We start from the raw sequence: 26744 nt of genomic DNA, 5'->3' as shown, positions 1-26744 counted from the left end.
CATAGATAAAAATTACACAATTTTGAAGAACAGCACAATGGAGTGTCAGCTCCATTCAGTTCGCAGCATATTTGACCTTGAGATGAGCTTATCATGTATCTACGCCATTACTAAGGCTGCTTATTTCCACCTCCACAACATTACCCAACTTTGCCCATGCCTCAGCTCATCTGCTGCTGCCTCATCCATGCCATTGTTGCCTCTAGATTTGACTTTTCCAGGACACTCCCAATCAGCCTCCCAAATTCTACCCTCTGCAAAGTTGAGGTCATCCAAAACTCTGCTGCCAACATAAAGTCCTGTGCACCATTACCTTTGTGCCGGCTGACCTGCATTAGCTCCTGTTTAGGTAATGCATTAATTTTAAAATTCTCATTCTTGTTTTCAGGTGCTGCTAGGGTCTCACCAACCAACCCCCACAATCAGTATGATCTCTCCTGACCCCACAACCCTCAGATATTTGCGCTCCTCGAATTTTGGCCTCGAATACATCCTTGATTTCAATTACTCCACCTTTGGTGATCACACCTTCAGCTATCTAGGCCTGTAAGCTCTGGAATTCCCTTCCTAACCCTGCCCATTTCTCTTTCCTCCTTCAAGCCACAAAAGGAGATATTTGGGCAGTTGACTAAAAGAATGGTCAAAGAAGTGGGTTTTAAGACATGAGTTGGTGTCAAACTTTGCTCTACAATGCTGCTGTGAAGGGCCTTGGGACATTTTCTTAAATTACAAGATGCCAGGCAAATACAAATTGTTAAATGGATAAGGATTTCAGCAACAGTTAAGGGACTGAGACCTGCAATGTCATGCAAGTGGAAACAGGCAGTTTTTGTGATGTAGAGGATAAGGGATTGGTTACTCAGCTCAGGCTCAAAAGAACACCAAGGTTCCAAACAATGGCCAAGTCTGCAACAATGGCCTTGGAGAGTGATGAAGTACTTGGTGAGGGAACAGAATTTGTGGTGGTGCTGAAAACAATGGCTTTGATATTTTCACTGTTGAATTAGAGGAAATTTTGGCTCATCAGGGATTGGACGTCAAACACGCAGCAGAGGCAGCGAAATCGGGTAGAGATGAGGCTCATCAGCATACATGTGGAACATGAGGCACAGCATACAGATGAAAAATAGGGGAGGATCAAGGGTAGATCATTAAGGGGTTCCAGAGATAAGGGTAAGGGGGTGAGAAGAAAAACTACTGCAGGAGAGTTTTGGGCTGCAAGTGGATAGCTAAGAATCAGAGCCATTATGGCATAGAAGCCATATGACCCATCACATTCGTGCTGATTCACTGTAAAGAAACCTAGTCAGATCCATTCTCCTGCTCTATCCACATAGCCCTGCAAGTTTATTTTCCTCAAGTATCCATCCAATTTTATCATTCATCTCCATTTCCGCCACCGTCATAGGTGGAAGGCTAGAAATCAGGTCAGAAGCTAGGAATCCTACAGCGAGTAACTCACCTCCTGACTCCCCAAAGCCTGTCCACCATCTACAAGGCAGGTCAGGAGTGTGATGGAATACTCCCCACTTGCCCGGATGAGTGCAGCTCCAGCAACACTCAAAGCTGGACACCATCTCGGACAAAGCAGCCTGCTTCATTGGCACCCCATCCACATTCACTACCTTCACCACTGGCGCACAGTGGCAGCAGTGTGTACCATCTACAAGGTGCACCACAGGAACTTAGCAAGGTTTCTCACAAAGGACCTTCCAAACACACAATCCTACCATCTCGAAGGACAAGGGCAGCAGACACATGGGAACATCACCACCTGGAGTTCCCCTCCAAGTCATTCACCATCCTGACTTGGAAATATATTATCGTTCCTTCACTGTTGCTGGGTCAAAACCCTGGAGCTCCCTCCCAAACAGCACTGTGGGTGTACCTACACCACCATGGACTGCAGCAGTTCAAAGCAGCAGCTCAATACCACCTTCTCAAGGGCAATTAGGGATGGGCAATAAATGCTGACTCAGCCAGCGATGCTTACAACCCATGAATGATTTTTTTTTAAAAAGGCATAAAGTTCCAGGGCATTACCACTCACTTCCACTGTTCTTCCACACATCCATGGGCAAGGAAGCCTCCTGCTAATTACCAACCACTGTTCTCCTTCAGCTGATGAATCAGTGCTTCTCCAAGGTGAACACGATATGGAAGAAGCATTAAAGATGGCATGGGCACAGAATGTACTCTGGTTGGGAGACTTTAATGCACATCACCAAGGGTGGCTTGTTAGCGCCACTACTGACCGAGCTGGCCGAATCCTTAAGAACATATCAACCAGACTAGGTCTGTGGCAGGTGAAGAGAGAACCAGCACGAGGAAAAATCTACTTGATCTCACCTTCACCAATCTACCTTTCTCAGATGCATTTGGGAGGAGGCGGTAACACTGTGGTAATGTTGCTGGACCAGTAATCCAGGGTCCCAGACTAATGTTCTGGGGACATAGGTTCAACTGTCACTACAGCATCTGGTGGAATTTAAATGCAATTGAAAAATCTGGAATATCAAGCTAGCCTCAGTAATGGTGACCATGAATCAATTGCCATTGTCGTAAAAACCCATCTGACTCACTAATGTCCTTTAGGGAAGGAAATCTGCCATCCTTACCTGGTCTGCCCTACATGTGACACCAGACCCACAGCAATGTGGTTGATTCTTAAATTCCCTCTAGCAAGCCACTCAGTTGTATCAAACTGCTATCAAGTCTAATAAAGTAAATTAATCTGGGCGGACCACCCAGCATCAACTTAGACACTAGAAATTGCAATGGGACATCCAGCCCTGGTGACATTGAAAAGTCCTCCTTACAAACATCTGGAGGCTTGTGCCAGAATTGGGAGAGCTGTCCCACAGGCTAGCCAAGCAACAGCCTGACATAGTCTGTAAGGTATGATTGCCCGAGTACAACTACGCCCCAAACACCAACGCCACCATCCTTAGGTACATCCCAACCCACCAGCAGGACAGACACACCCAAGGTGGAGGCTCAGTGCTATCCAGTCAGGAGGGAATAGCCCAGGGAGTCCTCAACATTGACTCTGAACCCCATGAAGTCTCATGGCATCAGGTCAAACATGGGCAAGGAAACGTGCTGGTTACCAATGGCCACCCCTCCTCAGCTGACAAATCAGTACACCTCCATGTTGAACGCTTCTTGGAGGAAGCACTGAGGGTGGCAAGGGCACAGAATGTACTCTGCATGGGGGACTTAATTGCCCATCACCAAGAGTGGCTCAGTGGCACCACTACAGACCATGGTGGCTGAGTCCTAAAGGACATAGCTGCTAGACTAGGTCTGCAGCAAGTGATGAGGTAACCAACTGGTGGGAAAAACATACTTGACCTCCTCCTCCTCGCCAAACTACCCATTACAGACATCTGTCCATAACAGCATCAGTAGGAGGGTCCCTGTAGAGATTAAGTCCCACCTTCACATTGAGGATACTCTCCATCGTGTTGTGTGGCACCACCACTATGATAAACTGGATAGATTTTGATCAGATTTAGCAACTCAAAACTGGGCAGCCATGAGGCGCTGTGGGACATCAGCAGCAGCAGAATTGTATACAACCACAATCTATAACCTCACGCCCCAGCATATCTCGCACCCCACCATTACCATCAAGCCAGGGGACCAAACCTGGTTCAATGAAGAGTGCAGGAGGACACACCAGGAGCAGCACCAGGCATACCTCAAAATGCGGTGTCAACCTGGTGAAGCTAAAATACAAGACTACTTGCATGCCAAACAGCGTAACTAGTATACAATACACTGAGCTAAGTCATGCAACCAATGGATCAGATCTAAGGTCTTCAGTCCTGCCACATCCAGTCCTGAATTATGGTGGTCTATTAGACAACTCACTGGAGGAGGCTGCTCCACAAATATCCCCATCCTCAACGATGGGGGAGCCCAGCACATCAGTGCAAAAGACAAGACTGAAGCATTTGCAAGTCTTCAGCCAGAAGTGCTGAGTGAATGATCCTTCTCAGCCTCCTGCAGAAGTGCTCAACATCACAGATACCAGCCTTCAGCAATTGAATTCACTCCACGTGATATCAAGAAAGGGCTGAATGCACTGGATACTGCAAAGGCTATGGCCCCCAACATTCCAGCAATAGTACTGAAAACTTGCGCTCCAGAACTAGTTGCACCCTTAGCCAAGCTGTTCCAGTAAAACTACAACACTGACATCTACCCAACAATGTGGAAAATTGCCCAGATATGTCCTATCCACAAAGAGCCAGACAAATCCAATCCAGCCAATTATCATCCAAAAGGTCTACTCTTCATTAGCAAATTGATAGAAGATGTCGTCAACAGTGCAATCAGGTGTCACTGACACAGCATTAATCTGCCTATCGATGCTCAGTTTGGGTTCTGCCGGGCCACTCAGCTCCTGACATCATTATAACATTATCCAAACATGGACAAAAGTACTGAACTGAAGAAGTGAGGAGTGACTGACTGCCCTTGACATCAAGGCAACATTTGACGAAGTGTGGCATCATGGAGTCCGAGCAAAATTGAAGTCAATGGGAATGGGGGGAAAACTCTCCACTGGTTGGAGTCTTATTGAGCACACAGGAAGATGGTGTAGTTGTTGGAAGCCAATAATCTCAGTCTCGGGACATTGTTGGAGTTCCTCAAAATAGTCCTAGCTCAACTACTTTCAGTTGGTCGTTTGGTAGTACAGAACTTGAGTATTGCTGAAAAAGAGACACATTTCTAAGCTTTTCGTCTTGCACTCATCAGGATACTCGCAAGAATACCAATATAAGGGGAAAACAATATATACTGTACATGAAGAGAGTGCTGTTTGGTTGGCAAGTCACATTGACATAGAGAATGTGCCACTGATGGTGACTGACAGTTAACTGCCGAGCATTGTTTGAAATTTAAACCAGGCAGCTTGACCCCGATTCCTCAGGGCAGTGCCTTGACCAATGGGTCAATGAATGGCTGTCACTTATTTTGCTTAGCTGAAACAGGCATAATGTGTATACATGTTCCTTCTGTCTGCAAAGAACAGAGCCCTGTATATTAATATATGTAGCTGCCAGCACATGCAAATGCACCACATTGCGGGCCCAACTGAATCTTAAATTGGTTGTCAGCATACTTCTTAGCACACTGAGGACTATTTAGCAAGGATTATCCAACGTCTTCAGGGATAAAGAACTGTAGCTATGCGGATAGATTGGAGAGATTGGGACTCTTTTCCTTGGAGAAAAGGCAGCTGGGGAGACTTGATAAAGATATTCAAGATCCTGAGGGGTACAGACAGGGTAAATAGTGACAAACTGTTCCCGCTCAAGAGAACACCAAGAACTCAAGGGCACAAGTTCAAAATAATTGGCAAGAGGAATATGATATGAGGAAAAATTTTTTCACCAGAGGGTGGTTGGAGTCTGAAACAAACTTCCTGAAAGGGTGCTAGAGGCAGGTTCGACTGAGGTATTCAAAAGGGAATTGGATTGCTACCTGAAAAGAATGAATGTGCAAGGATAAGTCAGGGGAGTGGGACTAGGTGGAATGCTCTTTCAGAGAGCCACTGCAGACTCGATGGGCCGAATGGCCTTTTTCTGCACTGTAAATATACTGTGATATTGTCCAATCACAGAATCACATCTAATGTTGAAAAGTGTTGAGTTTTGCCAGCATGGGCTGGTTGGGTATGGCATGTACCTTGCATGTTGCGGACAGCAGCTAAGGCATACTGTTTGAGGTGATCTGCCAGTCTTTGGGACATACAGCCTACATACCTAGCTTCACACTGGCACTGAAATCCATTAACTCCTTGTTTTCCCCTTATATTGGGATTCTTGTGAGTGCAAGATGAAAAGCTTAGACATCTCTTTTTTCAGCAATACTCAGCAATTGCTTCAATGACCTTCCCTCCATCATAAGGTCAGAAGTGGGGATGTTCACAAACGATTGCACAGTGCTCAGTACTAATCACAACTCCTCCTAAGCAGTGTGTCCCCATATGCAGCAAGAGCTGGACAACATTCAGGCTTGGGTTGAGAAGTGGAGTACCAATAGCTCCACACAAGTGCCAGGCAATGATCATCTCCAATAAGAGAGGATCTAACCATCTCCCCTTGGCATTCAACGACATTATTGAATCCCCCACCATCAACATCCTGGGGTTTACCACTGACCAGAAATGAAACTGGACCAGCCACATAAATACTGTGGCTACAAAAGCAGGTCAGAGACTGGGAATTCTGCAACGAGTAACTCAGTTCCCGACTCCCCAAAGCCTGTCCACCATCAGGAGCGTGACGGAATACTCTCCACTTGCCTGGATGAGTGCAGCTCCACTAACACTCGAAGCTCAACAGCATCCAGGACAAAACAGCCTGCTTGGTCGACACCACAACCACCATTCCCTCTATCACCATTGCAGTGTGTACCATGTAAGAGATGCACTGAAGCAACCTGCCAAGCCCCCTTCAACAGCATCTTTCAAACCAACTCCCCCTACTACCTAGTACAGCAAAAGCAGCAGACGCAAGGGAACATCATGAACTGCAAAGTTTCCCTCCCCACCACACACCATTCTCACTTGGAAAAATATCACCATCCCTTCACCATCACTGGGTCAAAAACCTCTACCTCCCTCCCTAACAGTACTTTGGATGCACCTATAGCAGAAAGACAGCAGCAATTCATAGCAGCAGATCACCATCATTTTTTTTTTAAGGGCAATTTTGGATGGACAATAAATGCTGGCCTTGCCAGTGACTCTCGCATCCCATCAAAGAAAATAAAAACTTTGAAAGGTGAGAAAGATAACAACTTAGGGATAGGGCAAGAGGAAACCTTGGCTTGATGGGCAAGGGAAAGTGGGAGAGGGATGCGACAGAAGCAGTGAAACAAATGGTCTCACTCTTTGCACTTGAAGGCGAGTGATGGATTGGGGGCGTGGGCAGTGTGGAGGGGCAGGGTAAAAGAATTTATGGAGACTGTTGGTAATGGTGCAGTCAAGTTGGAGGTTATATGTTGTTCCAGGGTGATCCTTAAGTTTTGGCAGAGGAGAGCAGGGCCTGATAGTGCTCAGTGGTCCAGACACATGTGCTGATAATGGCCACACCACCACTGTGACAGTTTGGGTGACAGTGGCAGTCAAAAGTACAGGCAGCTAGGGAAGTTACATTAAGGGAAAGGTTTTATCACCTGTGCTCCAAGTTTCCATCAAGACCAAATACTGACCTCACGGGCACCCCATCCACCACCGTAAACATTTATTTCCTCCACCATTGACAGCAGTGTACACCATACATATGCAAGATCATAGAAAAAATGGAATTGTCTGAAGAGCTCGATAAATGCAGGTGAGGATGGCCATTCATCTATCTGGAATAAAACCTAAATCAGTCCAGTTCACAGCACCCAACTGTTTCTTAAACTATTCCAGGATTTCTGAATACAGCATCCTAAAAAGAGGTACCTTCTATATGTTGATCATTTTTTATGTAAAGAACTGCCATAATTAATTAATGATCTCATAGTAAAGGATCCTCTAAGGAAGAGTGATCATAGCATGCTAGAATTTCAAGTTCAGTTTGACAGCGAGAAACTTGAGTCCCACACTAGTGTTCTGGAGTTAAACAAAGGTAACTACATAGGTATGAGGGCAGACTTGGCCCCAGTGCGCTGGGCAGGAAGACTACAAGGTAGGACAGTTGATAAACAGTGGCAGATATTTAAGGAGATATTCATTTCCTCCCAAGTAAAATATATCCCAATGAGGAAGAAAGATGGTAAGAGGGGAAAATGCATCCATGGCTAAGCAAGGAAGTTAATTGTAACAAAGGCAAAAACTAAGGCATACCAAATTGCAAAGGTCAGTAGCAGACTGGAAGATTGGGAAACTTTTAAAGATCAACAAAGGGTTACTGAAAAAAAATAAAAAGAGCAAAGGTAAATTATGAAAGAAAATTAGCGCAAAATGTAAAAACTGATAGCAAAAGCTTCTACAAGTATATAAAAGGAAAGAGAGTAGCTAAAGTGAATGTTGGTCTCTTGGAGGATGAGACTGGGGAGTTAATAGTGGGGAACGCAGAAATGGCAGAGACGTTTAATCAATATTTTGCCTCAGTTTTCACAGTGGAGGACACTAGTACCACCCCAATAGTAACAGGTAGTGCAGAGGATATAGAAGGAGGAACTTAGAACAATCACCATCACTAGAGAAAATGTACCGAGCAAACTATTGGGATTAAAGGGTGACAAGTCCCCAGGACCTGATGGCCTACATCCCAGGGTCTTAAAGGAAGTGGCAGTGGAGATAGTGGATGCATTGGCTTCAATATTCCAAAATTCCCTGAATTCTGAAAAGGTTCCAGTGGGTTGGAAAAATGCTAAAATAACGCCCTTATGCAAAAAGGAGGGGAGGCAGAAAGTAAGAAATGATAAACCTGTTAGTTTAATGTCTGTCGTTGGGAAAAACTCCAGCATCAGGTCTCTCTTTTCAGCAATATATCTGTTTTGCTGATTGTTGCTCTGCATTCACAGCACTAGTTAAGTATTGAGTCGACTGGACTCCTAGCTCTCTTTCAACTTTATCCCTGGCTATTTCAACTCCCTTCATGGAGCAGGTATAGCACCCATTTCTAACAAGACAATACAAAACACAACCATATTAAATTTAGTCTTCTACGTATTTTCTAACATACTGATTTTATGCATTCTATTTTGTAGAGATTTTAAATTACTCATTTTGTAGATTGTTTAGACACAACACTTCACGTACCTTCCAAACCTGTTCACCATCTACAACTCGCAAGTCAGGAGTGTAGTGGAATTTTCTCCACTTGCCTGGATGAGTGCAGCTCCAACAACACTCAAGAAGCTTGACACCATCCAGGACAAAGCAGCCTGCTTGATTGACACCCATCCACCACCTTAAACATTTATTACCTCCACCATTGAAACACAATGGTAGCAATGTATGCCAAACAACAACACTCTAATGCTCCTTCGACAGCACCTTCCAAGCCTGTGATCTCTACAAACGAGAAAGGCAAGGATAGCAAATGCATGGGAGCACCATGACCTGCAAGTTCTCCTCCAAGCTACACATCATCCTAACTTAGAATTATATTGCCATTCCTTCACTGTCGCTGGGTCAAAAACCTGGAATTCCCTTCCTAAGCACTATGGGTGTGCCTCTACCTGCACTGGGCTGCAGCAAGAAGGCTGCTCACTACCACCTTCAAAGGCAATTATGGATGGGCAACAAATGCTGGCCTTGCCAGCGAAGTCTACATCCTGTGAAAGAATAAATATTGAAGAAAGTTGTCGCCAAATTTGTTGACAATACAAAGGCAAGTAGGAAAGCAAGTTGTGAGGAGGGCATTGTATCCCTTTGCAGGTTCTGTTATATCAGATGAGTGGGCAAAAGTCTGACAGAAGTTATAACATGGGAAATTGTGAGGTTGTCAACTTTGACAGGAAGAATAGAAAAGCAGAGTATTATTTAAATAGAGAGGGAGACTGTTGAATACTGCAGTACAGAGCGATATGGGTGTCCTAATACATGAATCACAAAAAATTAGCATGCAGGTCTAGCAAGTAATTAGGAAGGCAAATGGATGTTGACTTCTTTTGCAAAGTGGGGGAATATAAAAGTAGGGAACTCTTGTTACTACAGTGCATAGCATTGGTGAGTCCACAACTGGAATATTGCTTACAGTTTTGGTCTCCTTATTGGAGGCAGTTTAGAGAAGGTTCATTAGACTGATTCCTGGGCTAAGAGGTTTATCTTATGAGGTTGGGCCTGCACTCATTGTAGTTCAGAAGAATGAAAGGTGATCTTGTTGCAACATAAGATTCTGGAGAGGCTTGACAAAGTAGATGCTGTCATATTTCCCCTTGTGGGAATCTAGAACTTGGGGACACAGTTTCAAAATAAGGAGTCTCCCATTTAGGACAGGGATGAGGAGGAATTTATTCTCTCAGAGGGTCGTTTATGTTTGGAATTTACTACCCCAGAGAGCAGCTGAAGCCAAGTTATAAAACCATAAGACACAGGAGCAGAAGTAGGCCATTCGACCATAGAGTCTGCTCCGCATTCAATGAGATCATGGCTGATCCGATAATCCTCAACTCCACTTTCCTGCCTTTTCCCCTTAACCCTCAATTCCCTTACTGATTAAAAATCTATCTCAGCCTTGAAGATACTTAACGGCCCAGCCTCTACGGTAAAGAATTCCACAGATTGACTCCCCTCTGAGAGAAGAAATTCCTCCTCATCTATGTTTTAAATGGGCACCCCCTTACTCTGAGATTATGCCCTCTGGTCCTAGACACTCACACAAGGGGAAACAACCTCTCAGCATCTACCCTGTCAAGCCCCCTAAGAATCTTGTACGTTTCAATTAGGTCGCCTCTCGTTCTTTTAAATTTCCAATGAGTACAGGCCCAACCTTTCCCAGTCCACTCCAGCCAACTCTGCCCTAATTCCATTGCAATTACCCTTATTTAAGTTTAGCACAGTTGTTTCCGGCCCAAGTTGTTCACTCACAAACTGAATGCTAAGTTCTACCATTTAATGGTCACTGTTTCCTCGGGGATCTTCTACTGAGATCATTTATTAAACCTGCCTCATTACACATTACCAAAACAAAAACAGCCTGATCCCTGGTTGGATTCACAACATATTGTTCTAAGAAACTGTCCCAGATACACTATGAATTCTTGCTCATGTCTACTTCTGCCAATTTGATTTTCCCAATCTACATGAAGATTCAAGTCACCCATGATTAATGTATTACATTTTTTACATGCCCTTATTATCTCCTGATTTATTCTCTGTCCTACAGTATAGCTACTGTCAGGGGGTCTATAGACTACTCCCACCAGTATCTTCTTCCCCTTGTTATTTCTTACCTCCGTCCACATGGATTCTACATCTTCTGATCCAAGACCCTTTCTTGCTGTCGTACTTATTCCATCTCATACTAACAAAGCTATCCCACCACCCTTTCCTTCCTTCCCCTGCACATTTAATTCTCAGCTTTGATCTCTTTGTAACCAAATCTCACTAATGGCTAGAAGATCATAACCCTTAACCTCTATTTGTTTTGTTCCAAGTACTACATGCTTTCAAGTAAAGCCATTAATTTTGCCTTTTTGCCATTTTTTTTCCCCTTTTGACCCTATTTGCTGCTTTTTATGTTTGTACACTCTGTCCTTTCCTGCCACACTCTGGGTATCATTACCTAAGTAGCTGCCCTTCAAGGCTGTCATGGCTTTTTGCTTTGTAAGCCTGTGTGTCCCCTTTCCAGAACCACCCCCCATCGCTACCCCCTGGGTCCCCAAACCTGCTTCACTTGAAGTCACACCCGTCTGTCCCTGATCACAGACCAAATTTGAATTACCTAATCTGAGGGGCGTGACCACCTCCTGGAGCAAGTGTCCGAGTAACTTTCCCCCTCCCTGATGTGGCGCAACGTCTGCAGCTCGGACCCCAGCTCCCTAACTCAGATCCAAAGTTCCTTGAGCTGCAAACACTTACCTTGGTGTCCAGCAGCAACACATCACCCGTCCTGCCATTGTTGTCGTATTTTATTCAATTTATTAATTAATTACTCTCGTATCCCCACTCTTTACAATTATGTTTTTTTCACGCCAGTATCGATCTAACACTTAACAAGCTATCTTTAAGAAAAAGAGCAAAAAAAAGACTAGAGGCCTAAACACAAACTGAAGACTTGACTTTACTTTAACGACAAGAAATACTCACCAATCCTACACACCAATCAGCTACTCTCCACGCTCTTTCCCGGTCTCACACTCTTTTCTCACTGTTAAAGGCCTCACTCCTCTCACACACTCTTGCTGTAAATGACCATGCTGTTTCTCTCACACTCGTTAAGAATATATTCAAGGCTAAATACACGGTTTTTGATCTATAAGGGATTCAAAGGTTTTCAGGGTTAGGGTTGGGGCAGGGGGGAAAAGAGGCAAGAAAGTGAAGTTAAAACCAAAAACCAACCATGATCTCAGTGAATGGCAGAGCAAGCTTGAGGGACGAAATAGCCTACTCCTGTTTAATGTTCTATGTTCTTATTAGAGTCATGCATGACAAAGGCCTTGTTGCCAAGTGAATATATTCTAGAGGATAATGCAGAGGGTTGCAGTGATTGATGTACAAAGGTGGAGGAATTAGAAGGGTTGGATAGAGATTTGGGAGTGAGAAGTAACAGGAGAATTGAAAGGGAGCTTGACTGGAAACAGAAAGGAGTGAAGGGCCTAGATGGGTAAAACAGCTAGATTTAATGGGCTCAGGTCTAGAGTAACAACAACGAGCACACAAATGGAAAGAGGAAATTCAGGTTTCATAGGCATGGCATGGATGTGTCCTGGTTTTAAACAGTGAATAGGTAAGAGACTACGAGATAGGCCCAATTTAAAGTTCATGGTGGGATAAAGTAGACTTGCGGAATCAGCTTAAAGCACTGACAAAAGAATCTCCAAATTTGGAGACAGGTGAGCAAGAGCATTTTGAAGGAATTTGCTGCGGAGAGTTGAGATGTGGAAAATTGATCACAAGCCAGCATTAGATTGATCCATGGGTCCAGCAGCAGTGAGTAGTAGTGCACACCAACAGACCCAGTGTATCAGCAGAGGGAGGGATAATGGAGTGAGTGGCAGTGGGATGTGGGCAGAAAGCAGCAGAGCAAGGTTACTGGCAACAATGGAACAGAATGGGAAGCAGCAGAAACAGATCAGATCTGGCTCTGTGTAGTGTGAAAAATTTAATCATTTGATGATTTGTGGTGTTGGATTTGTGTTCTTGCAGTTGAACAGTGATTTAAAAATTAATGCACTGATGGCAAAGTACAATGGAACATCCTGAGGATGTGATGAGGTATTCTGTAAATGTAAGGGTCAGGGGCTGTGGTGGGGGGAGATTGCACATATAGTGATGCTTTTGGTTTTTCCGGCATTGAGCTAGCCCAGTGCCACTCTACTGGTTCATCTCAATCTACACTTCAACATTTAGCCTGCAACAATATGCTTCACCCACTTTAGGTCTGCGCTTATGTTCAGGGCTCAACTTGGAATATCAGTTGTGCCTTTAATGCTCTGGATTTCCAGCCGCTCTGGACAAATACCTTATGTGTGAGAGGGGCAAACATTGGACCGGCAATCTTAGCCCTCCTTTCGTACAACCGCAACACCCAAGAACACATCAACAGATGCCTCATGATAACCAGGGAGTTTTCAATCTCAGACAAATTAAGAATGAGAGATTGTGGTATTTTCACCTTGCTCTTGAGGAAATATACCATGACAAGACAGGAAGTTCACAAATAAATGGGGGCAGTAACCACAGAAAGATAACTGCATTTTATACCGTTTGAGCCATTAAATAAGTGAGTTGCTTCAGATGAGGTTTTTGGGTTGGCTAAGAACTAGTTTCTGTATGTAGCGAAAACAGAGGAAAGTTTGTGTGGTGCTTTGCTAATGATTTTGGAACTTTTAAGCCAGGGCAATTTAGCCATCAGCCAAGTCAGAATCATAGTCAATGACGACAGATTCAAGTTGCCAATCATTATAGACAAACAAGCTTAATTGGTCAGTTCACCCACAGCAATTCTTCAGTGCTTTACTGAGATGCAATAGTCAATCCTAAATAATGCCTAGAAAGTGACATTTCCCTGCCAATTCTTGGAACTGGTGACCAGAATCATAAATTAATGCAAAGGGCAGGGTTGTGTCAGGACCATATTACAGGAAGTTAGAAGGAAGATGATGGAGGTTACATGATGTTTGATTAGCTAAGTAATCAGCTATGCAGCTTCAGTGGATCTGATGCAGCCACATGGTTAGGCAAAGCAATTTGCTGCATCATTAATAGGTTCTAGATCAACTGCCAATTTCCACCATCAACCCATGTTCCTCCACAATGGAGAGTAGTTTTTCCACTGTAATACTATGAAACTGAGTTGACACCCTCTGTGACATTACAGTAACGAAAAGCAGCCTTAATTTCTGCAAAATGAAATAATTATCTGGCTTTGCACCATTATTTAAAAAGGGATAGGCCAGAAAATTACCAACCAGTCAGTCTGACTTCAGTGGTGGGCAAATTATCGGAATCAGTTCTGAGACACAAAATAAATTGTCACTTAGGAAGGCACAGGTTCATCAGGGACAGTTAGCATGGTTTTGTTAGGGGAAGATAGTGTCTTGCTAACTTAATAGAATTTTTTGAAAAAGTAACAAGGGGGATTGATGAAGGTACTACAGTCTATATTGTCTACACGGGTTTTATTAAGGCATTTGACAAGGTCCCACATAGCAGACTGGTCAGAAAAATGAGATCCCATGGGATACAGGGGAAGGTGGCGAGTTGGATCCAAAATTGGCTCAGTAACAGGATACAAAGGGTAATGGTCGATGGGTTTTTTTGCAAATGAAAAATAGTTTCCAGTGGTGTTCCACAGGGCTCAGTATTGGGGCCCTTGCTGTTTGTTGTATATATTCATGATTTGGACTTAAGTGTGGGTGGCATGATTGGGAAATATGCAGATGACAAAAATTGGTCGTGTAGTTGATAGTAAAGAAGATAGCTGTTGTCTCCAGAATATCAATGGTTTGGTTGAGTGGGCGGAAAAGTGGCAAATGGAATTCAATCCAGAGAAGTGTGAGGTAATGCATTTGGGAAGGGCAAACAAAGGAAGGGAATACTCAATAATGGGAAGGATATTGAGAGGGATTGAGGAAGTGAGACCTTGGAGTGCATGTCCACAGGTCCCTGAAGGTGGCAGGACAGATGGACAAGGTAATCAAGAAAGCATATGGAATGCTCTCCTTTACTGGGTGAGGTATTGAGTATAAAAGCAGGGATGTAAAGCTGGAATTCTATAAAACACTGGTTAGGCCACAGCTAGAAATTTGTGTGCAGTTCTGGTCACCATATTACAGGAAGGACAAAATAGCTCTGGAGAGAGTACAGAGGAGATTTACAAGAATGCTGCCAGGGCTTGAAAATTGCAGCTATGAGTAAAGATTGGATAGGCTAGGGTTGTTTTCCTTAGAACAGAGGAGGCCGAAGGGTGACCTAATTGAGGTGTACAAAATTATGAGATGCCTAGATAGGGTAGACAGTAAAGACTTGTTTCCCCTAGCTGATTACCTGGGATTATAGATTTAAAGGTGATTGGTAGAAAGATTAGCGGGGACACAAGGAAAAACTTTTTCACCCAGAGGTTGGTGGGCGTCTGGAATTCACTGCCTCAGTGGTTGAGGCTGAAATGCTCAAGTCATTTAAAAGGTAGCTGGATCTGCATCTGAAGCGCTGCAACCTGCAAGGCTACAAACCAGGTGCTGGAAAATGGGATTAACATGAGCGGCTAGTTTCTTTTTCATCTTTTTCTGGCCGGCACAGACATGATAAGCTGAATGGCCTCTTTCTGCACCCTAAATTTTCTATCGTTCTACAATTTCTAATACTAATTAGCTGCATCCATTACAGCCAATTACATTCGTCTCGACCTTTTTGTGCCTATATTATTTTTAGGTTCTGCATGAACATCCAGCACGGCCAGACTGTTGAATGAACTGTATTCCTCTTTCCATTTCCTCCCAACCCTTCACAAACTGTCTGCTCAATTTTAAATCCAGATACAAAACTATTGTTCAACCTTCCAAATCAAACCTCATCAGGCACGCTTATAAGTCCTAAAGGAAAGAGATGGGGAGGGTGGGGCGGGCAGCAAATCAGTTCAGGTTTAGTCCAATAACAGATTTGCATATAAATAATGCCTTTTGCATGAATTGTGACATTGCAAGTGTTTCACAGCCAATTAATAACAATTGAAATATAGTCACGATATAATACACCAAGATAAAGAGTAGGTGCTACAAAACAGCAATTAGATAAATGTTTTAAGTTTTTATTTATTTATTCATACATGGAATGTGGGGGTCTCTGGCTAGGCCAGCATTCATTGCCCATCCTTAATTGCCCTCGAGAAGGTGGTAGTGAGCTGCCTTCTTGGACCGCTGCAGTCCATGTACTGTAGGAACAGCCACAGTACTATTAGGAAGGATGTTCCAGGAGCTTGGCCCAGCGACAGTGAAGGAACACCAGTATAGTTCCAAGTCAGGATGGCACGCGACTTGGAATCGAACTTGCAGGTGGTGGGGTTCCCATGCATCTGTGCCCTTGTCCTTCTAGGTGGTAGAGGTCACAGGTTTGGAACATGGTGTCTAAGCTGCCTTGGCGAGTTGCTGCAGTGCATCTTGTAAATGGTACATACTACCACCACTGTGTGTCGGTGATGGGGTGTCAATCAAGCAGGCTGCTTTTTCCTGGATGGTGTCGTGCTTCTTGAGTGTTGTTGGAGCTACACTTATCCAGGCAAATGAAAAGAATTCCATCACAATGTAATGTTGGTATTGGAATATTTCTTTGAATAGTGTTATGGGATTTATTCCATCCACCCATGGTGGCAGATGAAATCTTGGCTTAGCATCTCATCTGAAAGATGGGACCACTGAATGCAACTTTCCCTCAATGCCACTCAAATGTTAGCCTAGATTATCAAAGACATTTACAGCACAGAAGGAGGCCTTTCAACCAATCAGATCTGTGGCAACTGAAAAAAAAACAGCTTTTCTGCCTAATCCTATTTTCTAATTCTTGGGTCTGTAGCCTTGTAGGTTCCAGCATTTCAAGTGTATGTTCAGGACTTGTAAAATGTGATGAGTGTTTCTGTCTCTACTACCCTTTCAGGCAGTGTATTCCACAGCTCCAACACCTTCTGGGTAAAATTTCCCCCACTGCCTCCTCTATTCCAAAGAAAATAAGCCCAATCTATCCAATCTTTCCTTATGGCTAAGATTTGCTAGTTCTGGCAACAACCTCAAATTTCCTCTATACCATCTATAGCGTGGTCACATCCTACCTGTTATATGGTGACCAGCACTGTATGCGTTACTATGTTATGGCCCAACATATATACATAGCTTTGGCCTAACTAATGTTTTATACCGTTCTAGCATAACTGCCCCATTCTTATATGTTCTGCTTTAGCTAATAAAGTATTACTTAGGCCTTCTTAACCACCTGCCCTGCTATCTTCAGGGATCCATGGACATGAAATCTAAAGGCCCTTCTGTTCCTCTACACTGCTCAGTATCTTAACATTTATTGAGTATTCCCTTATCTTGCCTCTCCAAAGGCATTACCCTCACACACCAGATTGAATTCCATTTGTCATTTTTTTTGCCCGCCTGACCAGTCTACCAATATTTTCCTGAAATTTACAGCTTTCTTCCTCACTGTCAACTGCATAGCCTATTATATATCATTCTCAAACTTTTTAAGCATGCCCTCTATATTTATGTTTAAATCACTGATATGTACCATGAAAACTAAGGGACTTAGTACTGTGCCTTGCAGCTTTCTAATCATAAAAACACTTGTCATCAATTACATTTTGCTTCATGACAAGGAGCCAATTTTGGATTCAATTTGTCACTTTTGCCTGGAGCCCAGGAGCTTTTAACTTTTCTGACCAGTTGCCATGTGGGACCTTGCCAAAAGCCTTGTTGAAATCCACAGACTACATCAAACCCACTATCTACCATCCTTGTTACTCCTTAGATTAGTCAGATACTGTCTTCCCTTAACAAATCCATGTTGATTGCCCTCCACTAATCTGTACTTTTCTAAATGAGGTTTAATCTGTCAGAATGTTTTCCAATAATTTGTCCATCTCCAAGGTTAAACTGATTTGCCTCCTGTAATTAATCAATGTCTCCCTTCCTCCCTTTGTAAACAATTGTATGTTATCAGTCCTCCAGCACCATACCTGCAGCCAGACAGGGTTGGAAAATGATGGTCAAAGCCTCCGCTATTTCCTTTCTTGCTTCCCTTAACAGTCCGAGATACATGGCACCTGGGCCTGGTGATTTATCTATTTAAGGATACTGAATCCCTTACTATTTCGTCTCTCACCAAGTTTATATCACACAATATTACACACCCCTCCTCAACTACAATGTCTGCATCATTCCCCCCTTTTGAAAGCAGATGCAAGGTATTTATTAAGAGCCATGCCCACATACTCTGTCTCCACACACAGGTTACTTTTTGGTCTCTAATAGGCCCAAATCTTTCTTTGGTTATTTTTTATTTATAAAATATCTTTGGTTTAACTTGACAACATATTTTCATGCCCTCTCTTGACTTCCCTAATTTCATTTTCATGCCACATCTGCATTTTCTATATTCCAGGCTTTCAGCAGTACTGAACTTCTGGTATTTGACGCAAGCTTCCCTTTTTGTCTATCCTACCCTGTGTGCTCCTCAACTTCCAAGGGTCACCAGATTTTCTGCGGAAATGTATCTGTTCTAAACCCTATCTCCTCACACCAACAGTCCTTCCACCTGCCCAGGCTCAGTGCCTAAAGGTCCAGAACTGCCCCTCCTCTTGTCAGGTTTGCCAGATACAGGCCGAAAAGGTTTTTGTGAATGCTTTAATAATTATGCACCCTCTACACCTTTTACACTGAACTTATTACAGTTAATATTGGGATGGTTGAAATCCCCTATTACTGCCTTATTGCTTCTGCACTTCAGAAATTCGCCTACAAATGACTCCATCTGACTCTTTCATATACTTCCAGCAGTGTGATTTCTCCTTTTTAGTTCTTTCGTTAAAAACATAAGAACTAGGAGGAGTAGGCAATTCAGCCCCTCGAGCCTGCCCTAACATTCAATACGATCATAGCTGATCTCATTTCGGCCTCAACTCCAATTTCCCCCCCTCTCCCCATAACCTTTCAACCCATTACTAATTAAAAATCTGTCTATCTCCTCCTTTAATTTATTCAGCGTCCCGGCACCCACTGCACTCTGAGGTAGTGAATTCCACAGATTCACGAACCTTGGAGAAAAGTAATTCCTCCTCATCTCTGATTTAAATCTACCACCCCTTAGCCTAAAACTATGGCCTCTCGTTCTAGAATGCCGCACAAGGGGAAACATCCGCTCCACGTCTACATTGTCTATACCTTTAGCATCTTATATACCTCAATTAGATCTCCTCTCATCTTTCTAAACTCTAGCGAACATCGGCCTAAAATGCTCAATCTCTCCTCAGAAGACAAGCCCCGCATCTCTGGAATCAATCTAGTGAACCTCCACTGAATCACCTCCAATGCAACTACATCCTTCCTCAAGTAAGGGGACCAAAACTGTGCACAGTACTCCAGGTGCGGTCTCACCAATGCCTTGAACAGTTGCAACAACACTTCCCTATTTTTATACTCTATTCCTTTAGCAATAAATGCCAAAATTCCATTTGCCTTCCTTATTACTTGTACCTGCATACCAGCTTTGAGCGATTCATGCGCGAGGATACCCAGATCCCTCTGCATTGAAGCATTCTGAAGTTTCTCTCCATTTTAATAATAAGTCGCCTTTTTATTCTTCCGGCCAAAACGGATAACCTCACACTTATCCATGTTAAACTCACACTGCCAAATTTTGGCCCATTCACCTAAACTGTCCATATCCATTTGTAAATTTCTTACTTCTTCCTTGCAACTTACTTTCCCACCTATTTTGGTGTCACCTGCAAATTTAGCTATAGTACTTTCTATCTGAATCCAAGTCATTAATATAGATTGTAAATAGTTGGGGCCCAAGGACCGAACCCTGTGGCACCCCGCTAGTTACAGCTTGCCATGCAGAAAAAGATCCATTTATCCCAACTCTCTGCTTTCTGTTGGTTAGCCAATCCTCTATTCCAAGCTAATATATTACCCCTAACTCCATGTGATCTTATCTTCTGTATTAATCTTTTGTGTGGCACATTATCAAAGGCCTTCTGGAAGTCCAAATATACTACATCTACAGGATCCCCATTATCCACTTTGCTTGTCACATCTTCAAAGAACTCTAGCAAATTAGTCAAACACTATTTACTCTTCATAAAACCATGCTGACTCTGATGGATTGCATTTTGACTTTCCAAATGCTCAATTACTACTTCCTTAATAATGGATTCCAACAGTTTCCCAATGACAGACTTAAACTAACAGGTCTATAGTTTCCTACTTTCTGCCTCCCCCCCCTTTTTGCATAAGGGCGTTATTTTAGCATTTTTCCAACCCACTGGAACCTTTCCAGAATCCAGGGAATTTTGCAATATCATAGCCAATGCATCCAATATCTCCGCTGCCACTTCCTTTAAGAACCTGGGATGTAGGCCATCAGGTCCTGGGGACTTGTCACCCTTTAATCCCAATAGTTTGCTCAGTTCATGTTGTCCAATTCTCTGGAGTGGGACTTGGAGTCATGACCTTCTGGCTCAGAGGTAAGAGCTCAAGTGCTAGTGTGAACTCTGGGCAATAAAACAAAGTTTTCTAGATAAAGGAAGCACAATAAAAGAAACATGTGCAAGGCTGTAACACTAATACAATATTTCCACGTTATACAACTACTGGGGTCACAATGGTGAGAAAAAAAACTGTCATTTTCTATTAATATTTGGACCCACGTAACCTCGCAACAGGTTTATATCATTCCTTGGGTTAGCACTTTAACAGTCCCATTCAACCTCCCTCTCCCCTTCTAGGACCCTTCTTAAAACCCACCTCTTTGACAATGCTTTTAGCCACCCCTTTCTGATAGGAACTTTAATCAGACAGAAACGGTGAAGTCCTTTGGGAATTTTTCTACATTAAAGACATATAATAGTGAAAGTTTTTGTTGTTTGCTCTTATGGAGCAGCATGATTGATATCTGCTGCAGAGGGAGAGAGGCAGGGAAAGTTCAGGCACTATAGGTCATAACTTGCAGAGGCGAATGGAAAGTGATCGATATTGCAACACAAGTGTATTGTGATGACTACTAAGCTTTAAGATGTGGAGAAAGAAAAGCTCTCATCAACATTTGATAATGAGGATAAATCTCAAAATGCATTTGTCCCTTGCCTTCAAAGAAGGATTCATTTATAATTAAAAGTAGCATGCTAAAAGCTTAGTGCTCCAAGTTTTGAATAATTACTTACAAATCTGAACTTGTCTCCACTACAGAAAAGACAAAAGAAAACAAGATGCTGGAATTGAAGACGTCAAAAGGAATAGATGATGTAGTTGTCAACAGGTAGGACATCAGTTAAAAATTAACAAGTCTCAATTGCAACTGAAGATTAAATATGGCATTCTACCACAAAGTAATGGCTATGTCGAAGAGTCTTATATAAAGAAACCCCAATTGTTGCTCATTTAAAATGAAAACGAACAAGAGTGTCAACATTTGAAGAAACTTTTGGCTCCAATCTTTCTATTGTTTTTGAAGGGTCACACTCAATATTAAACTTATCTTAGATTTGAAGCATATAAAGTATGGCTTCAGCATATTCTGTTTTCATTTAAAATGAAACATAAACATTGAGACTTAACTCATGAACAAACTGAAGGATCAACCAGAGATAATTAGAGGGCAGCAAAGGCCAAGAATGAATTGTAAAGCTGTTACATAGAATAATATAAATTGCTACATTCAGAAGCATAAAATATTTTTAGGTGGAGTAGAAATCACAACAGGATAGATTGTAGATTCCCCATAAAAGAAACAGGTCAAATAGCCTCATCCCATTCCATATTCACATTCCAAGAGGTGACACGCAAAGCTGCAAGCTCATCAAGCCTTGACCAATGCCACTGTTCAAGTGCAAGCTGGTGATAGTGAGACTTTTTCATGCACATGTACGTGAAATGCTGGGACTAAATGCTATTTCCTCTTGGCAGCAGAGCAGCAAAACTGGGAACTCAATGCAGAGAGTAGTACAAACGTACATTCTCACACATCACTGCACCATTAGCACACCAACCAAACATGGACCACATATCAACCCACTATCCTGCAATGAATTGTTATTTAACTTCTTAATATCAAAGAATTTTTAATAAATATTCACACAAAAAGTATTGGCAGGGGTCTTGGCACTTGATTCAGCCACATACATAGAATAGTAGACAAAATTTTAAAAGTTTCTTGCTTTTATTTGGCCCCGACAAGTACTAATCCTTGCAAGCACAATTCGCCAGAACCAAGGCAAATATGTCTGCAAAACAAACCAAGTTGCTGTCATTAACTTGACAAGCATTCAGGAGGATCTCAAACCTGCTCCTAAAAAAATCATTTCATTCACCCGTCACAGCTGGAACCTCAATTTTTCTTGAGCCATGACAATATGCCCAAGTGACACACCACAAAAAAATTATGAAATACCAGAAACAAGTCATGAGCAATTTCCAAAGATATGGTTTGAGCTGCTTTTATCTGAACCAAGCAATGGAAGAGTGCCCAGGTCTGCTGGAGAGTGCCAATTGTTGAAAATGCACTGGTCACTCTCCACTGCTTTCTGTCAAAACAGTTTCCCAGATATCTAACAAAGAAACCTACATAACATCTATCCTACATAAATAAGATAAAAAGCAAAATACTGCAGATGCTCGAAATCTGAAATAAAAACAGAAAATGATGGGAAAACTCAGCAGGTCTGGCAGCATCTGAGGAAAGAGAAACAGAGTTAACGCTTCCAGTCCATATGACTCTTCTTTTTATTTCAGATTTCCAACATCCACAGTATTTTGCTTTTATCTATTGTACATAACCAGAAGCAGACAAGTGGCTAGGGGATGGCACAAAATTACTTCATGCACACAAAAGCAATATGGAACTGAACAGTGGAAAAAAATGTGCCCATCCAAAGCAGCAACGCTAGCTCATGCATTTGACAAATGCCACGGTCTTAAGCCTAAACCTATTATTTTTAGATCATAGCTAACATTATATATCCCTTATTCCTTCTTGAAACTGTAGATCATAGTTATAGAAATGTGGCAGGGCAGGGGCGTGTAGGGTGGAAAGGAGGAGAGAATTGTGAAATGTTTCTGGGCCAAGAATAATGGAACAATCTGCTCTTGCTTTACTCTGAATTCAATCCAGAGTAGTGGTGCCTACATGAACCAGCCATTGGAAAAGAACAACTTCACAAGATAGATGTGGACGAAAAAGGCTTTCCAGCTAATTCCAGAAATATTCAAATTGCCTAATCGTTCTAAACTAAACACTGAAATGCTCTCACCTCCATCATCTGAAACAAGGCATCTGCAGGTTGCAATTGTTCCATGTTAACAGCTTCCTGGCATCAGTCCTAAACTGGCTTTTAACTGACTTGGACCTGGTGTGCCCTTGCTGCATCAGTTTTATGTTTAAAAGTGCCTCCAGTATAACTTTTCCTAACATCTATAAAGGCAACTGCTAAAGCACTCCTTTAGTTTAAAGCCCATTTTCTCCAGTCTTACCTTTACCATAATGGAGAACCCATTATGAGGAGCCTCATGATTCCATAGTGCTCTACCCCCAAGGCTTGAATGTCACCCATAAATCTTGATCAAAATCACACAGAGTGCTCAAAGTGAAGCCTGACTAGAACATGTACTTGAACATGACTTCCTCCCACTGTATTTGTTGTATTTGTTCTGCAGCAATTGGCCATTTGAACACAAGTGTACAAAAGACCCTTAAGATCTCCTCGATATAACCCAGGGCTATTGCAGTAACATTCAAGAACTTACATTGCCCATCTTTGTCTACCAATGCTCTATCTTTTTAGGTATTAAGCTAAATTCATTATGCTATTTGCAAGCTATCTATTCAGGTTCAACCATGGCTCTTAGATCGACAGTTGTCAGCAATTCTAACCAATTTACATTGAGCTTTTAAACTTTTTCCACCCAAATCAAAGTTTCAACTTCACATTAATCAATGGTTTAAAAAAAAACAAACTTTACAAGTAATAAAGAGAAGAGCTAAGGATTCATGTTGTGAGATGTGAACTGCCTTTATAAAGAGTTGCTCCAAGATGATCTAGTTAACCTACACAGTGAAGAATTTCAACAATGCAACATGTGTGTGAATGCAGGCAGTGAAGTTACCAAAATTAGATTTTGAATTTAGTTTTACTAACTAATTTGCAAAGTAAATATCATACATTAATTTAAATCAATGTGTGCCACTTGAAATAACAATTACTTTTTCCTGGAACAAAAAGCAGCTCCCTAACCTTTTGAGAAGCTGAAGGGTGGGGGCAATTAATTGCACTTGAGTGCTGGAAAAATATAATGCTGGACAACTGTGCTAAAGGGAATCATTAAAAGATTACTAATCATTTTCAAAACATGGGTCCAAAGATATTACAATTAAATTCCCTGCAGCAAACAGGAGTGGCAATGCTCAATGCAACTAAAGTTGATAAGGCACTAGGGCCAAATGAGATGCATCCAACGATACGGAGGGAAGTGAGAATGGAAGTTGCGGAGGCACTGGCCATGACTTTCCAGTCTTCCTTAGCCTCTGAGGCGGTGGCAGAAGACTGGAGAATTGCAAATGTCACCCCCTTGTTCAAAAAAAAGGGTGTAAAGATAAGCCCAGCAGCTCAAGGCCAGTCAGTTTAACTCTGGTGGTGGGGAAACTTCTAGAAACAATAATTCTGGGCAAAATAGCAGTCACTTGGCCAAATAGAGGTTAATTAAGGAAAGCCAATGTGAATTTGTTTAGCAAATTAGTTAACCATTTTTCCTTAAGTTTTCTGTAGAGGTGACAGAGGGTTGGTGAGGGTGCTGCTGTTGATGTGATGTACATGAACTTCCAAAAGGCATTTGTTACAGTGCTGCACAGACTTCTGAGCAGTTATAGCTCATGGAATAAGAGGCAGTGGCAACACATACAAAATTGGTTGAGTGATCAGGAAAGGAGTAGTGGTTAATTAATGCTTTTAAGACTGGAGGAAGGTTTGTAGTGGAGATCCCCTTGCTTTTCTTGATATGACCTAGACCTTTGTGTACTGAGCACAATTTTAAAATTCGATGATGCAAAACTTGGGAGTATTGTGAACCGTTAGGAGGATAGTTTAGAACTTCAAAAGGACATGAACATGTTGGTGAATGGGCAGACATGTGACAGATCAATGCTGAGTGCAGGAAGAGCACAGAGACAATATAAAATAAAGGGTACAATTCTAAAGGGGGTGCAGGAGCAGAGGGACCTGGGTGTAAATGTGCATAAGTCACTGAAAGTGGCAGGACAGGTTGAGAGCATAGTTAATAAAGCATACAGTATCCTAAGCTTTATTAATAGGCAAATAAAGTACAAGAGCAAGAAGGTTATGTTGAACTTGTAGAAAACACTGATTCGACCTCAATTGGAGTGTTGCACCACTTCTGGGCATGGTACTTTAGGAAAGATGTGAAGACATTGAAAAGAGTGCAGAAAAGATTCACGAGAATGGTTCCAGGGATGAGGAAATTCAGTTAAGTAGATAGATTGGAAAAGTCAGGACTGTTTTCCTTGAAGAGAAGACGAAGATTGGATAGAAACATTCAAAATCATGAGCTCTCTGGAGAGAGTACATCAGAAAAAACTGTTCCCATTAATAGAAGGGTCAAGAACCAGAAGACACAGATTTAACGTAATTGGCAAAAGAAGCAAAGGTGATATGTGAAAAACCTTTTTCACGTAGTGAGTGGTTGGGATCTGGAATGCACTGCCTGAGGCTGTGATGGAGGCAGGTCCAATTAAAGCATTCAAAGGGAATTAGATTATCCAAAAAATGGAAGAATGTGCAAGGTTACCAATCAGGGGAATGGCACCAGGTTAACTGCTCATTCAGATAGGCAGTGCAGACACAAGGGAATGGCCTCCTTCTGTGCTGTAACAATTCCGAGATTCTGTAATTTTGCTGAGAGTGGAAAGTGATCAGATTCACCACAATAGCTTCCGAAGGTGTTACAATATAAAACGTCAATGTAAAAAAGCTGGTATAGTAGTACCAGTGTAATAAAGTACTGTCTTCACAATGAAACATTCAGCCGCCTGTTGTTTATTTGTCTGAGAAAATAAACCCTCATCGCAAGCAATGCCTCTGAAAATTAATTGGCGCGAGCAAAGTTCGCCAAAGTCTTTCCACGGAAACTCAGTCCCTTGATTAACTTTAGGACGGTGATGAAAGCTGAGACAGTTTTTGTAGTCGGGGAATGCAGCCTGAGGAGAGTGTGCAATTCAGCACAAACTGACTCTAACTTACTTCTTGTAGTCTGCGCTGAAGAGCCGGAACCCCGCTCCTGCCCCTCCTCCTGAAGTCATTGCCGTGGCTTCTTGGCCCAACTCGGTCGATTCACCACTTCCCAGGCCCCGGTCACCCTGATCATTGTAGGACACGTTATTACTCGCCATCATTCGCAGAGGGCTCTCCCGTCCGTATGGAGCACAGTCGCTGCCAATCCGGCTGCCGAATGCTTAAATGTTTTTTTTATATATATATATAATTTTTGTATTTTGTTTTTACCCCCCTCGCTTGCCGGTCCCCCAGTCACACGGCACCGGAAATGTGACAGGAGGGGGGGGGGGGGAAGGCAGTGGAAGATCAGCTGACGCCGAGGCCACGTGATCCAACGGCTGCCCGGGAGACGCCCCTCCCTCATGACGTCTCGCACGCGCCCCGGCCAATCGCTGCTCCCGGCTCTGGCGATGGGAAGGTGCGGACCCCGAGCGCGGGGAGCGTGCGCTCAGCAGTCAGCGTTGCTCACGCCCTGGCACTGTCAGTACTGTTGAAGGGTCATTCGGACTCGAAACGTTAACTGTGTTCCTCCCCGCAGATGCTGCCAGACCTGCTGGGTTTTTCCAG

The 26744-nt window shown here is 42.8% G+C and overlaps 1 protein-coding gene across 3 annotated transcripts in view; it reads right to left on the bottom strand.

Moving 5' to 3' along the window:
* The window catches only part of ap3b1a (adaptor related protein complex 3 subunit beta 1a), a 325597-nt gene extending 299160 nt beyond the window's left edge, over positions 1-26437 (bottom strand). For all 3 annotated transcript variants that reach the window (XR_013579525.1, XM_078563182.1, XM_078563190.1), the window contains exon 1: positions 26145-26437. Coding sequence is in view for 2 of the 3 variants with exons in the window: in XM_078563182.1 (XP_078419308.1) it covers positions 26145-26296 (152 nt within the window). In the remaining variant the exon portion in view is untranslated. The remainder of the gene's footprint in view (positions 1-26144) is intronic.
* Positions 26438-26744: the final 307 nt, after the last annotated feature.

This window comes from Cetorhinus maximus, chromosome 2 (genome assembly GCF_964194155.1).
Source record: "Cetorhinus maximus chromosome 2, sCetMax3.hap1.1, whole genome shotgun sequence".
NCBI lineage: Eukaryota > Metazoa > Chordata > Chondrichthyes > Lamniformes > Cetorhinidae > Cetorhinus > Cetorhinus maximus.
Note: the sequence above shows the minus strand (reverse complement) of the source record. Positions and strands in the feature narration are given on the sequence as shown.